We start from the raw sequence: 15,332 nt of genomic DNA, 5'->3' as shown, positions 1-15,332 counted from the left end.
GATTTGTAATAAATCAACTGGCACAACAGAAGAAATCTTTATTGGATTTCTAGTCATTGCTGAGATCACTGGAGAATAGCTTGCTAATGTAATACTGGAACAGTTAGGAGAAAAAATGGAATAGATACTCAAAACTGTTGTGTACAAGGGTACGACAATGGAGCAAATGTGGCTGTTATAAGTAGCCAAGTTAAAACTCTATTTTTACACTCTGCAGGAAGCATAGTAAGCATCTGCTGCTGGTAGATGCAGCTAATTCTTCAATGGCAGCAAAAACATTTTTGGTTTTATTCAGAAAAAATTTGTTTTCATTTTCAAGATCCAGTAAATGCTGAAAATTAATCTCAGGCAAATAAAAGCTTACTATGAAACCTTTGATCAGATCAAGGTGAAAAAGCAGAATAGAGGAAATGAAAGCCATACTATTACAATTTGATGATGATGTTTAATGCACTGAAAGCTTAAAAAAAATAACATGGCAAAATCAGACACACTCAGTGGTTATGATTCAGTTGTGAACAAAATGCACAGCTTAAAATTTATCATATCATTGCAGTTATGGTATGAGATATCACCACATGTTAATGTTACAAGCAAATTATGGCAATCTGTACAAGTCAATCTGAGTATTGCTCTTTAACATTTGCATACATTTTTTGACTGGATCAAAGAATATCAACAAACTAGATTCAAGCAATGCTTGTCCAATGCCTGTCAGTTTATAGAGAAAGGCAGTTATGATCTGCCAAAAGATTTTAAAAATAAAAGGCAAGCCATTTATGAATGTAGATATGAATGTAACAGTCTCCCAAAAGCCTATATGAAACAGATTTTTTTAACCCTATGATTGACTACAATTGAGCAATGTGGATTCAAGATTTATGTATTTAAAACAACATTTTGAAAATTTGGTTTTCTCTATGGTCTAAGTACATTACAAATTATTCCAAAAGATCACATATCAAGAAACTGTAAAGATTTACACACAATTCTGCAAGTGGGTGAGAACTGTTACATTCTACCTTACGTATTACAAGAAGAATTGGTGATAATGATCACAAATTTATCTAACTTCATTAAATATGTGAAACAGCTACTGCAGTACACAACAGAAAATAACTTAAAATTGCCCAAATGTTTACATTGTAATTCAAATTTTGTTAACAATACCCATAAGTGCAGCCTCGGCAGAAAAGAGCTTTTCAAATCAGATATAACAGCTAAACTGGATTAAAATACAGCTGCTAAGGAGTTCAGTAAGGATAAAAGTCAGAAATTTTGATTTCCATTAATGTTTAATTGTTAGTTATTACTGAAATTACTGAATATTGTTACATAAAATCAAAACATATTCATTTTTATGAATAAAAGTTTGGTACTTCCAAAACAAAATAAAAAAGCTTTCTCTATATAAAACACATCCTCTTGTGCCACCACATGGCCTGGCAAAATTTATCTTGCCCACACCAAATTTTGGTCTTGCTACTGCTTCTGTATGACAATGCACAGCAACTTACAGTAACCTACAGTAACCTCAACCGGTAACAAAACTTCATGAAATTTACCAGCTATCTACTGAACATCTCCTATCAGTCCCAAATTATATCTCTGTGATTTAGATATGTTTGGGGCACTAAAGGATGAAGGAAGTGTTACGGGGAGGGCTATTGATTACAATAGCAGTATTTTCTCAATTAGTTGTTGGACAGACCCCTTTTCACTTTTCAATAAAAAGATCAAGAAGCAGTTTATCTGGCAGAAAAGTTTCATTTTCAATGATGGAAACCAGAAATGTACATTTTTCAATTAGTTGTTATTAGAGTGAATTGTTAGTGCATAGCACAAAAAAATTAAAATATTTTAAACTTTTTTGTTACTTACTATTCTTGGATATGGGACCCTGCCAAATGAATATATTTCCCACAGAAGAATGCCAAAACTCCACATATCGGATTTGTTTGAAAATATCTGTGGAAAAGACAAACATTTTATAATACAAAATAATCTTCAACACTCCACTACAGAATTCACACAATGACATGTTAAGCTATAGTACTGCCTATTAACAGCTTTTGTCTGAAGTTCCTTTGAAAGCCCTAAGAGAAGTTTTATGACATTCTTATGCAATTACCAGCTCTTAGTAGGGATTCTCAGTATATATATATATATATCAAGAATCTATACATATTCTCTCTCTCTCTCTCTCTCTCTCTCTCTCTCTCTCTCTCTCTCTCTCACTCACTCACTCACTCACTCACTAAATGCACCAACAAAATTATATCATGGTACCACTCACAGTTCAGGAGACAAAATATCATAAATACTGAGAGGCATGAAAAAATGCTACAAAGAAACTCCTACAGTTGAGTGAACTTAAGGAAATTCTTGGTGCCTGTCAGCACTTTTGACAGCTTTCAACAGTGAAGCATAAATGGCTGCATGCAAAACAAAAGCCATCTATAAAGCTATGAAGAGGCGTTGCCATAGAGGCATTTACAAAATCGTGTAGTAGACATGCGAAGCATCACCAGCAATATAAACTGTCCTGGATTATCTCACACTAAGAGCACTGAAGGAGTATATATAAAAATTAATTTATAATAGAAAACTGGCAAAGTGAATGCCCAGGGAATGCTAGGTTGTCAGCTAATATTAAATATGAATGACAATAGTATACTGTAAGCAATCAATTCACACTTAAGAGACTAGTGAAAGGAAATTTTATACATTCAAATTAAAGAAGAAGCTGATAGTAAACGTCAGATCTGGTAACAGCAAAAAAATAGATGCAAAAGGGAGGAAGGGTGGCAGAGAGGAGATCACTTAATTTCGTTTTGCTCCTACACTGGTGCAAGTTTTGTATGGCTTATTTACTCAATCAACTTCTCATTTAGCCTTGCAGGGTATGTACATTCTGCTCTCACACAACAGAAAAAACCAAGTCAAAGATAAGGGACCCACATCAGTTGCCAGCAATACTAGCCTCTAGATGATAGAAATGACCTAGCTATAAACAGGGAAAAAATAATAAAAAATATATAAAGAATAATATTGTCTCAGCTTCCTATAAGATAAAGTAAAATGTACGACACTCAAATGTAACGGCACATAGCACATTCCACAATATATATATTACATTGTATATCACTGAAAATGAGATTTGTAAAAATTTTGCTGGGAAGCAGATAGGTCACATCATAGGCAAAGAATAAAAAGAAATGGGTTAATAGAAGGGCTAAAAATTACCATAAGGAAGTAGTTTTGCTTCCATAATTTTCATCATAGACACAAATAGCCATGACAGTCTTTATAAGACAAGATAGTCTGTTATGCACAAAATCAAACTCTCAATGTCCAAGTGAAGCATTTCAATAACATTGATAGAAAAACCTGACAGCTGCAAACAAACTGCTGCCTTAGAAGTGTAATTCATTTATTATAATTAACTCCAGTTGAGCTTCAACTTATGTAAGATCCTAGTTTGTGCTTTTCATCTTCGATGCAAAGAAGATTTAAGCTCACAAGGAAAGGAAATGCGGAGGAACTCTGCTGTACACCAGACATACGAGATGTGTTAATAAAGTATCAAACCTTCTTTTCCACATATATCTATCAAGTGCGTAAGACTTTCTTCAACAGAGATGATGTCAGGGATATTCATATGTAGATGTGAGTTTTTTCCCCTCTACTAGAAAGTGCCAATCACTAGCATTCAGCCTATGAGCAAAGCTGTTCAGTGAGTGTTTTCCAGATTCCAGTAAACTGTAAAATGACAAAACAAATTGAGCAGTGATACTGCATAAAATTTTGCCAAAAGCTTGACAATACTAAAGTGGAATTTGTTCACAAGTTTCAACAGGCTTTCAGAGACAATGCAGTGAGAAAATCACAAATGAAGGAGTGGTACAACTGCTTAAAAGATGGCTGCCCATCAGTGACCAGCAAACCACATTTCAGGCAGACCCTCAAGAAGCCAAAATGACAATGCCATTGAACAAGTGCTGACTTCAGTCATGGAAGATCATCGCATCACAGTACAAGAACTTATGAATGAGATAGTGGTAACTAGCTCAATATATTCAATTTTGACCAACAGCTTGAATTTGAAGAGTGTGTCCATGAAATTTATACCAAAACTGCTGACAACAGAGCAGAAGCAATATCATCCAGAAATCACAAAGGCCATGCAGAACAAAACAAACAGCACATGGTGACCATTTTTTATTATTTTTTTAAGGGTTCCATAGCTCAATCAGTAAAAACAGAACCCTTATACAATTGCTTAGTTGTCTTCTATCTGTCCAACTGTTAAAATCCCTTTTTCTCAGGAACAGGTAGAAGTATCAAGTTGAAATTTCAATGTCACATACTGATATCTATAGCCCCTTAGTGGAGTAAAACATTGAAACTTCTAAGTAGGTGCAATCAAAAGATACATCCATTTATGTCACTCGCAAACTCATTCATCAAAACCTGTTGGGTATTTCTCATTAGCCTAGAAGCATGAAATTATGCAAAAAGGAGGGTTTTATGGTACAACCAACAGGAAAAAATCTGAAAACTGTAAATTGGGTGTTATATCACATGAATTATTATTATTATTATTGTTATTATTGTCTTTCCTTTCTAGACCTTAGGTCTGGTTCGGAATGAAAGTGACGCAGACCTTGATCAAGCGTCACTTCCTTTTAACTGTACGGTATATGTTACATTGCGTTTAGGAACTTTCGGGTAATTGAACATGTATCAATAATTACGGAAGTTGTATATATAAGTTTGGATGTAGCTGTATTGCATTGATGTACTGGTGGATATTGCGTGGTATGACTCCTGTAGTTGAAAGTATAATTGGTATAATGTCAACTTTATCCTGATGCCACATGTCCTTGACTTCCTCAGCCAGTTGGATGTATTTTTCAATTTTTTCTCCTGTTTTCTTCTGTATATTTGCTGTATTGGGTATGGATATTTCAATTAGTTGTGTTAATTTCTTCTTTTTATTGGTGAGTATGATGTCAGGTTTGTTATGTGGCGTTGTTTTATCTGTTATAATGGTTCTGTTCCAGTATAATTTGTATTCATCATTCTCCAGTACATTTTGTGGTGTATACTTGTATGTAGGAACGTGTTGTTTTAAAAGTTTATGTTGTAAGGCAAGCTGTTGATGTATTATTTTTGCGACGTCATGTCTTCTGGGGTATTCTGTATTTGCTAGTATTGTACATCCGCTTGTGATGTGATCTACTGTTTCTATTTGTTGTTTGCAAAGTCTGCATTTATCTGTTGTGGTACTGGGATCTTTAATAATATGCTTGCTGTAATATCTGGTGTTTATTGTTTGATCCTGTATTGCAATCATGAATCCTTCTGTCTCACTGTATATATTGCCTCTTCTTAGCCATGTGTTGGATGCGTCTTGATCGATGTGTGGCTGTGTTAGATGATACGGGTGCTTGCCATGTAGTGTTTTCTTTTTCCAATTTACTTTCTTTGTATCTGTTGATGTTATGTGATCTAAAGGGTTGTAGAGGTGGTTATGAAATTGTAGTGGTGTAGCCGATGTATTTATGTGGGTGATTGCTTTGTGTATTTTGCTAGTTTCTGCTCGTTCTAGAAAGAATTTTCTTAAATTGTCTACCTGTCCATAATGTAGGTTTTTTATGTCGATAAATCCCCTTCCTCCTTCCTTTCTGCTTAATGTGAATCTTTCTGTTGCTGAATGTATGTGATGTATTCTATATTTGTGGCATTGTGATCGTGTAAGTGTATTGAGTGCTTCTAGGTCTGTGTTACTCCATTTCACTACTCCAAATGAGTAGGTCAATATTGGTATAGCATAGGTATTTATAGCTTCTGTCTTGTTTCTTGCTGTCAATTCTGTTTTCAGTATTTTTGTTAGTCTTTGTCTATATTTTTCTTTTAGCTCTTCCTTAATATTTCTATCATCTATTCCTATTTTTTGTCTGTATCCTAGATATTTATAGGCATCTGTTTTTTCCATCGCTTCTATGCAGTCGCTGTGGTTATCCAATATGTAATCCTCTTGTTTAGTGTGTTTATCCTTGACTATGCTATTTTTCTCACATTTGTCTGTTCCAAAAGCCATATTTATATCATTGCTAAATACTTCTGTTATCTTTAGTAATTGGTTGAGTTGTTGATTTGTTGCTGCCAGTAGTTTTAGATCATCCATGTATAGCAAATGTGTGATTTTGTGTGGGTATGTTCCATTAGTATTGTAACCATAATTTGTATTATTTAGCATGTTGGATAGTGGGTTCAGAGCAAGGCAGAACCAGAAAGGACTTAATGAATCTCCTTGGTATATTCCACGCTTAATCTGTATTGGCTGTGATATGATATTATTTGAATTTGTTTGGATATTAAGTGTGGTTTTCCAGTTTTTCATTACTATGTTTAGGAACTGTATCAATTTAGGATCTACTTTATATATTTCCAATATTTGTAGTAACCATGAGTGGGGTACACTATCAAAAGCTTTTGGTAATCGATGTATGCGTAGTGTAGCGACCTTTGTTTAGTTTTAGCTTGATATGTCACCTCTGCATCTATTATCAGTTGCTCTTTACATCCTCGTGCTCCTTTGCAACAGCCTTTTTGTTCTTCATTTATAATTTTGTTCTGTGTTGTATGTGTCACTAGTTTCTGTGTAATGACTGAAGTTAATATTTTGTATATTGTTGGTAGGCATGTTATGGGGCGATATTTAGCTGGGTTCGCTGTGTCTGCTTGATCTTTAGGTTTCAGATAAGTTATTCCATGTGTTAGTGTATCAGGGAATGTGTATGGGTCTGCAATGTAACTGTTAAATAATTTAGTTAGATGTGAATGTGTTGAGGTGAACTTCTCTAACCAGAAATTTCCTATTTTATCATTTCCAGGGGCTTTCCAATTGTGAGTAGAATTAATTGCTTTGGTGACTTCATGTTGCAAAATTGTCACTTCAGGCATTTGTGGTATCATCTTGTATGTGTCTGTTTCTGCTTGTATCCACCGTGCATGCCTGTTATGTTGTACCGGGTTTGACCATATGTTGCTCCAGAAGTGTTCCATGTCTGTTATGTTTGGTGGATTGCTTATTTCAATGTGTGTGTTATCTATTGTCTGGTAAAATTTCTTTTGGTTTGTGTTGAATGTTTGGTTTTGTTTCCTTCTATTTTCACTTTTTTTTGTATCTTCTGAGTCGTTTGGCGAATGCTTGTAATTTCTGCTTCTTTTCGTCTAATTGCTCTGTCGCTTCTTGTTGTGAGATTTTACCTAACCTTTTTCGTTTTTTTTCTGAGATTTCCTTTCTTATAAATTGTGTTAGCTGTCCGATGTCTTTTCTCAGTTTTTCTATTTGATCTGTAGCCTGTGTTGCCATGCTGGTTTTGTGGGTTTCTTCTGTGTGTTGGTTGGTTCTGATCTCTGCCTAGTGTGTATATTTAGTGTAGTGAGTGCTTCTATATATACCAGTAGTTGTAACTCTTCCATAGTTGTGTTTTCATTTATTTTGTTGTGTATGATTGTGTTGATAGTTTTTATTGTTGTTTCGACTTGTGGGTTATTTGGTGGTCTATGCAAGAATGGTGTAATGTCTGTATTTGTGTCTTTGTATTCTATATATGTTAGCTGAAATTTTTCTTCTATATCTAATATCTGTGTCACTTTGTGTTCTATTTGTGCTTGTTCTGGTGGCTGCCTTAAGATTTCGTTTTCCTCTGATTGTTTAATTGGTGCGTGTTGTTCTTTGTTTGTTTGCTCTGGGATGTTTGAGTCCATTACTGTATTTTCTTCTTCTTCTGATTGCACATTATTTTGTTCCAGTATTTGTTGTACTTGTTGTTTGATGTTATCTAATTCTGACTGGGGTATCCTGTTATTTTTTATTATTACACGGATCTGATCAGCTAGTCGTTGTTCTGTTAAAAATTTTAATTCTGGGTATCTGGTAATAAATGTTGTGTATACTTGTGATCTGTATCCAGTTGTGTTGGTTCCTAGGTTTGTTGCTTGGTAATAACAGAACATGAGGTGTCGATTAACTTCATCTGACCATCTCATCCTCTGTCTTTGTTTTCCTTCTAGGGTGGTTGCAGGAAGCATATCCTGCAAAACACCTCTATTTGGATTTAAATCATTTTCCAGTTGGCTAGCAATGTCGTTACCATTGTGGGCGGGCATAGGGTTCAAGCGTCGTCCCCGACCATGACGGCGCTTGTCCAAGGCTTCATTAGTTCTGTCCTGAACCAACTAATCACACTAAAAGGGGGGTTAGCCCTATTAGTGGTTTGTTCTTTTCGTCGCCTTTTACGACTGGCAGAACATACCGGAGGCCTATTCTTTTCCCGGGCCTCCACGGGAATTATTATTGTTATTATTATTATTATTATTATTATTATTATTATTATTTCTTTCCTTTCTCAGACTTCCTTTTAACTGTACGGTATATGTTACATTGCATTTAGGAACTTTCGGGTAACTGAACATGTGTCAATAATTACAGATTTCTGTAGTTGTATATATACGTTTGGATGTAGCTGTATGACATTGATGTACTGGTGGATATTGTGTGGTATGACTCTTGTAGTTGATAGTATAATTGGTATAATGTCAACTTTATCCTGATGCCACATGTCCTTGACTTCCTCAGCCAGTTGGATGTATTTTTCAATTTTTTCCTCCTGTTTTCTTCTGTATATTTGTTGCATTGGGTATGGATAGTTCAATTAGTTGTGTTAATTTCTTCTTTTTATTGGTGAGTATAATGTCAGGTTTGTTATGTGGTGGTGTTTTATCTGTTACAATGGTTCTGTTTCAGTATAATTTATATTCATCATTCTCCATTACATTTTGTGGTGCATATTTGTATGTGAGAACGTGTTGCTTTATTAGTTTATGTTGTATGGCAAGTTGCTGATGTATTATTTTTGCTACATGTCTTCTGGTGTATTCTGTATTTGCTAGTATTGTACATCTGCTTGTGATGTGATCTACTGTTTCTACTTGTTGTTTGCAAAGTCTGCAATTTATCTGTTGTGGTATTGGGATCTTTAATAATGTGCTTGCTGTAATATCTGGTGTTTATTGTTTGATCGTGTATTGTAATCATGAATCCTTCCATCTCACTGTATATATCGCCTTTTCTTAGCCATGTGTTGGATGTGTCTCGATCGATGTGTGGCTGTGTTAGATGATACGGGTGCTTGCCATGTAGTGTTTTCTTTTTCCAATTTACTTTCTTTGTATCTCTTGATGTTATGTGATCTAAGGGGTTGTAGAAGCGGTTATGACACTGCAGTGGTGTAGCCGATGTATTTATATGAGTGATTGCTTTGTGTATTTTGCTGGTTTCTGTTCGTTTTTATAAAGAATTTTCTTAAATTGTCTACCTGTCCATAATGTAGGTTTTTTATGTCGATAAATCCCCTTCCTCCTTCCTTTCTGCTTAATGTGAATCTTTCTGTTGCCAAATGTATGTGATGTATTCTATATTTGTGGCATTGTGATCGTATAAGTGTATTGAGTGTTTCTAGGTCTGTGTTACTCCATTTCACTACTCCAAATGAGTAGGTCAATATTGGTATAGCATAAGTATTTATAGCTTTTGTCTTGTTTCTTGCTGTCAATTCTGTTTTCAGTATTTTTGTTAGTCTTTGTCTATATTTTTCTTTTAGTTCTTCTTTAATATTTGTATTATCTATTCCTATTTTTTGTCTGTATCCTAGATATTTATAGGCATCTGTTTTTTCCATCGCTTCTATGCAGTCGCTGTGAGTATCCAATATGTATTCTTCTTGTTTAGTGTGTTTTCCCTTGACTATGCTATTTTTCTTACATTTCTCTGTTCTGAAAGCCATATTTATATCATTGCTGAATACTTCTGTTATCTTTAGTAATTGGTTGAGTTGTTGATTTGTTGCTGCCAGTAGTTTTAGATCATCCATGTACAACAAACGTGTGATTTTGTGTTGGTATGTTCCAGTAATATTATATCCATAATTTGTATTATTTAGCATGTTGGATAGTGGGTTCAGAACAAGGCAGAACCAGAAAGGACTTAATGAGTCTCCCTGGTATATTCTACGCTTAATCTGTATTGGCTGTGATGTGATAATATTTGAATTTGTTTGGATATTAAGTGTGGTTTTCCAATTTTTCATTACTATGTTTAGGAACTGTATCAATTTAGGATCTACTTTGTATATTTCCAATATTTGTAGTAACCATGAGTGGGGTACACTATCAAAAGCTTTTTGGTAATCAATGTATGCGTAGTGTAGTGACCTTTGTTTAGTTTTAGCTTGATATGTCACTTCTGTACCTATTATCAGCTGCTCTTTACATCCTCGTGCTCCTTTGCAGCAGCCTTTTTGTTCTTCATTTATAATTTTGTTCTGTGTTGTATGTGTCATTAATTTCTGTGTAATGACTGAAGTTAATATTTTGTATATTGTTGGTAGGTATGTTATGGGGTGATATTTTGCTGGGTTTGCTGTGTCTGCTTGATCTTTAGGTTTCAGCTAAGTTATTCCCTGTGTAAGTGTATCAGGGACTGTGTATGGGTCTGCAATGTAACTCTTAAATAATTTATATCAAAACAAAGATGAGGTGACTTACCGAACAAAAGCGCTGGCAGGTCGATAGACACACAAACAAACACAAACACACACACAAAATTCAAGCTTTTTCCCACGTGGAATGTTTCCTTCCATTATCTTAAATAATTTAGTTGGATGTGAATGTGTTGAGGTGAACTTCTTTAGCCAGAAATTTGCCATTTTATCTTTTCCAGGGGCTTTTCAATTGTGCGTAGAATTAATTGCCCGGGTGACTTCATGTTGCAAAATTATCACTTCAGGCATTTGTGGTATCATCTTGTATGTGTCTGTTTCTGCTTGTATCCACCGTGCATGTCTGTTATGTTGTACCGGGTTTGGTCACATGTTGCTCCAGAAGTGTTCCATGTCTGTTATGTTTGGTGGATTGTCTATTTTAATGTGTGTGTTATCTATTGTCTGGTAGAATTTCTTTTGGTTTGTGTTGCATGTTTGGTTTTGTTTCCTTCTATTTTCACTTTTTTTGTATCTTCTAAGTCGTTTGGCCAATACTTGTAATTCCTGCTTCTTTTCATCTAATTGCTTTACCGCTTCTTGTTGTGAGATTTTACCTAACCTTTTTTGTTTTTTGTCTGATATTTCATTTCTTATAAATTGTGTTAGCTGTCCGATGTCTTTTTTCAGTTTTTCTATTCTGATCTGTAGTCTGTGTTGTCATGCTGGTTTTGTGGGTTTCTTCTGTGTGTTGGTTGGTTCTGATCTCTGCCTAGTGTGTATATTCAGTGTAGTGAGTGCTCCTATATAAACCAGTAGTTGTATTTTCATTTATTTTGTCGTGTATGATTGTGTTGATAGTTGTTATTGTTGTTTTGACTTGTGGGTTATTTGGTGGTCTATGCAAGAGTGGTCCAATGTCTGTATTTGTGTCTTTGTATTCTATGTATGTCAGCTGACATTTTTCTTCTATATCTAACATGTGTGTCACTTCGTGTTCTATTTGTGCTTGTTCTGCTGGCTGTCTTAAGATTTCGTTTTCCTCTGATTGTTTAATTGATGCGTGTTGTTCTTTGTTTGTTTGCTCTGGGATGTTTGAGTCCATTACCGTATTTTCTTCTTCTGATTGCACATTATTTTGTTACAGTATTTGTTGTACTCGTTGTTTGATGTTTTCTAATTCTGACTGGGGTATCCTGTTATTTTTGATTGTTACACGAATCTGATCAGCTAGTCGTCGTTCTGTTAAAAATTTTAATTCTGGATATCTGGTAATAAATGTTGTGTATACTTGTGATCTGTATCCAGTTGTGTTGGTTCCTAAGTTTGTTGCTTGGTAATAACAGAACACGAGGTGTCGGTTAACTTCATATGACCATCTCACTCTCTGTCTTTGTTTTCCTTCTAGAGTGGTTGCAAGAAGCATATCCTGCAAAACACCTCTACTTGGATTTATATCATTTTCCGTGTGGCTAGCAGTGTCGTTACCATTGTAGACGGGCATAGGGTTCAAGTGTCGTCCCCAACCATGACAGCGCTTGTCCGAGGCTTCATTAGTTCTGTCCTGAACCAACTAATCACACTAAAAGGGGGGTTAGCCCTATTAGCGGTTTGTTCTTTTCATCGCCTTTTGTGACTGGCTGAACATACCGGAGGGCTATTCTTTTCCCTTTTCTTTATTATTATTATTATTATTATTATTATTATTTATTGTATGTCATTTCTTATCTGACACTCGGTTCGTCCAGCTATTAAGACCATTTTTCTCAGGAACAGGTAGACACACAGTATTACCTGGCTTTTACGTTCCCACATTTTACATTTTGCTTCTGCCTACGCATTCTTTTCTGATCCGATCAAATTCTTTATGTTCACAATGTATTGAAAACCTTGATTTTATGTTTCTGAAATTTTGTATTTCCCACCATATACACCATGCCTAGTAGCTCAATTTGAAAACATCAAGTACAAGGAATCTTTCAATTTTCGTACAGGCCCTGTATGAGTGTTCTCTTTAAAACACGTAATTCGAACTGCGTACAATTCACGAAGATTGGGAAAGGATAGTCCTCCGAGTGCAAATATCGAACAAATACTTGACAAGCGAATTTAATCAAACATTATTTTTGAATGCTGTTATCAACTTCAACATACATTGAACACTACTACCAGTACTGTAAATCATTGTTAGACGGTGAAACTCATTTTTATTATAAACCTTGTATACATATTAAAAATGAAGCTCACATGGCATACGTTTTAATTGAAGCTCTTGGTTTATGGTTTGGAGGTATCATAAACATGCCACATCCCGTGCACTGATCTTAGGTGACATTATGGCGTGAGCTAATAGTCGAGCAAATCTATAGCATTTTTGTGAGTGAAGTTTCTTATTTCGTGATTATTGTTTTTGTTGTTGAAGTGCTGCAGTTTTTATTGGAGAATTATTAGTTTATATGTTAAGCTTTAATTTTTCTTTTTGTTATTGTTATTGTATTTGAGTTGAGAGGTCTAGTCATTTGCCATGATCTACTTTATTTCCTGGATTGTTTTCTTTTCAATCCTTATGTGGCATGATATCTCTATTGTTTTGTTATCGACTCTTTCTGATCAATGGAGAGAAAAGAATGAAAATCTTTTACTATGGAAGAGAAAGTCCAGATATTGGAGAAAGTGGATTTCTTCCATGGAATACAAGTAACACTTTTACGCAAGCTGCAAATTCTAGTATCAATGCTGAATTCAATTGTAAAAAACAGAGAAAATATCATACCTAGTGCTACAGAAAGCAGGCCAAATGCCAAAAAAACGAAACTACACAACCTACTCGAAAGATAATGATTTGGAGGAAACGATAGAACATGGATTTGAGACGTCAAGGACAGCAGGTATTTCAGTTAACAGTGTGCCTTACAGCAGAAAGTACTTTAAGTGGCCAACATTCTTTGAGGAAGTCGTATCCCTGCTGAAGAGCCACATCCAGAGTCTGATCCAGTCCCGGAAAGTATCCTGTCACAAGTGCGGCACTTTTGGGGTTCTTCTGTGGGAGGTTCTGGGTTTGAGGAGATGAAGTGGCTCTGGATATTTGCTTCTGTACCAGGTCGGGAGGGTAGTCACGAGATGCGAAAGCTGTTTTCAGGTTGTTGGTGTAATGGTTCAGGGATTCAGGACTGGAGCAGATTTGTTTGCCACGAAGACCTAGGCTGTAGGGAAGGGACCGTTTGATATGGAATGGGTAGCAGCTGTCATAATGGAGGTACTGTTGCTTGTTGGTGGGTTTGATGTGGACAGATGTGTGAAGCTGGCCATTGGACAGATGGAGGTCAACGTCAAGGAAAGTGACATGGGATTTGGAGTAGGACCAGGTGAATCTGACGGAACCAAAGGAGTTGAGGTTGGAGAGGAAATTCTGGAGTTGTTCTTCACTGTGAGTCCAGATCATGAAGATGTCATCAATAAATCTGTACCAAACTTTGGGTTGGCAGGCCTGGGTAACCAAGAAGGCTTCCTCTAAGCGACCCATAAATAGGTTGGCATTCGAGGGGGCCATCCTGGTACCCATGGCTGTTCCCTTTAGTTGTTGGTATGTCTGGCCTTTGACAGTGAAGAAGTTGTGAGTCAGGATGAAGCTGGGTAAAGTAATGAGGAAAGAGGTTTTAGGTAGGGTGGCAGATGATCGGCGTGAAAGGAAGTGCTCCATCGCAGCGAGGCCCTAGACGTGCAGAATATTTGTGTATAAGGAAGTGGCATCAATGGTTACAAGGATGGTTTCCGGGGGTAACAGATTGGGTAAGGATTCCAGGCGTTCGAGAAAGTGGTTGGTGTCTTTGATGAAGGATGGGAGACTGCATGTAATGGGTTGAAGGTGTTGATCCATGTAGGCAGAGATATGTTCTGTGGGGGCTTGGTAACCAGCTACAATGGGGCGGCCGAGATGATTGGGTTTGTGAATTTTAGGAAGTAGGTAGAAGGTAGGGGTGCGGGGTGTCGGTGGGGTCAGGAGGTTGATGGAGTCAGGTGAAAGGTTTTGTAGGGGACCTAAGGTTCTGAGGATTCCTTGAAGCTCCACCTGGACATCAGGAGTGGGATTACCTCGGCAAACTTTGTATGTAGTGTTGTCTGAAACCTGACGCAGTCCCTCAGCCACATACTCCCGATGATCAAGTACCACGGTCGTGGAACCCTTGTCCACTGGAAGAATGATGACGGATCAGTCAGCTTTCAGATCATGGATAGCCTGGGCTTCAGCAGTGGTGATGTTGGGAGTAGGATTAAGATTTTTCAAGAAGGATTGAGAAGCAAGGTTGGAAGTGAGAAAGTCCTGGAAGGTTTGGAGAGGGTGATTTTGAGGAAGAGGAGGTGGGTCCCTCTGTGACGGAGGACGGAACTGTTCCACGCAGGGTTCAATTTGGATAGTGTCTAGGGGAGTTGGATCATTAGGAGTAGGATCAGGGTTATTTTTCTTTGTGGCAAAGTGATATTTCCAGCAGAGAGTACGAGTGTAGGACAGTAAATCTTTGACGAGGGCTATTTGGTTGAATTTGGGAGTAGGGCTGAAGGTGAGGCCTTTGGATAGGACAGAGGTTTCGGATTGGGAGAGAGGTTTGGAGGAAAGGTTACCTACTGAATTAGGGTGGTGGTTCCAGATTGTGTTGATTACAATTTTGAGGGTTTGGGGGGAGTGGAGCTGGAAGTGGGAGATTGATTAGATGGGAGAGACTGGGTCTGTGTGCAATGAGAGGAGGTTGAGGTTTGCTGGAAAGGTTGTGGAGAGTGTGT

At 36.6% G+C, this 15,332-nt stretch overlaps 1 protein-coding gene across 2 annotated transcripts in view; it reads right to left on the bottom strand.

Annotated features, from left to right (window-relative positions):
- LOC124622661 (tyrosine-protein kinase CSK) overlaps window positions 1–15,332 on the bottom strand; it is a 285,377-nt gene that overhangs the window by 88,298 nt on the left and 181,747 nt on the right. For both annotated transcript variants that reach the window (XM_047148456.1, XM_047148455.1), the window contains exon 8: window positions 1,882–1,968. In XM_047148456.1, coding sequence (XP_047004412.1) covers window positions 1,882–1,968 — 87 coding nt within the window. The remainder of the gene's footprint in view (window positions 1–1,881; window positions 1,969–15,332) is intronic.

The sequence above is a fragment of the Schistocerca americana genome, chromosome 7 (genome assembly GCF_021461395.2).
Source record: "Schistocerca americana isolate TAMUIC-IGC-003095 chromosome 7, iqSchAmer2.1, whole genome shotgun sequence".
Lineage (NCBI taxonomy): Eukaryota > Metazoa > Arthropoda > Insecta > Orthoptera > Acrididae > Schistocerca > Schistocerca americana.
The sequence above is the reverse complement of the archived record's forward strand: the minus strand, read 5'-3'. Positions and strand labels throughout refer to the sequence as shown.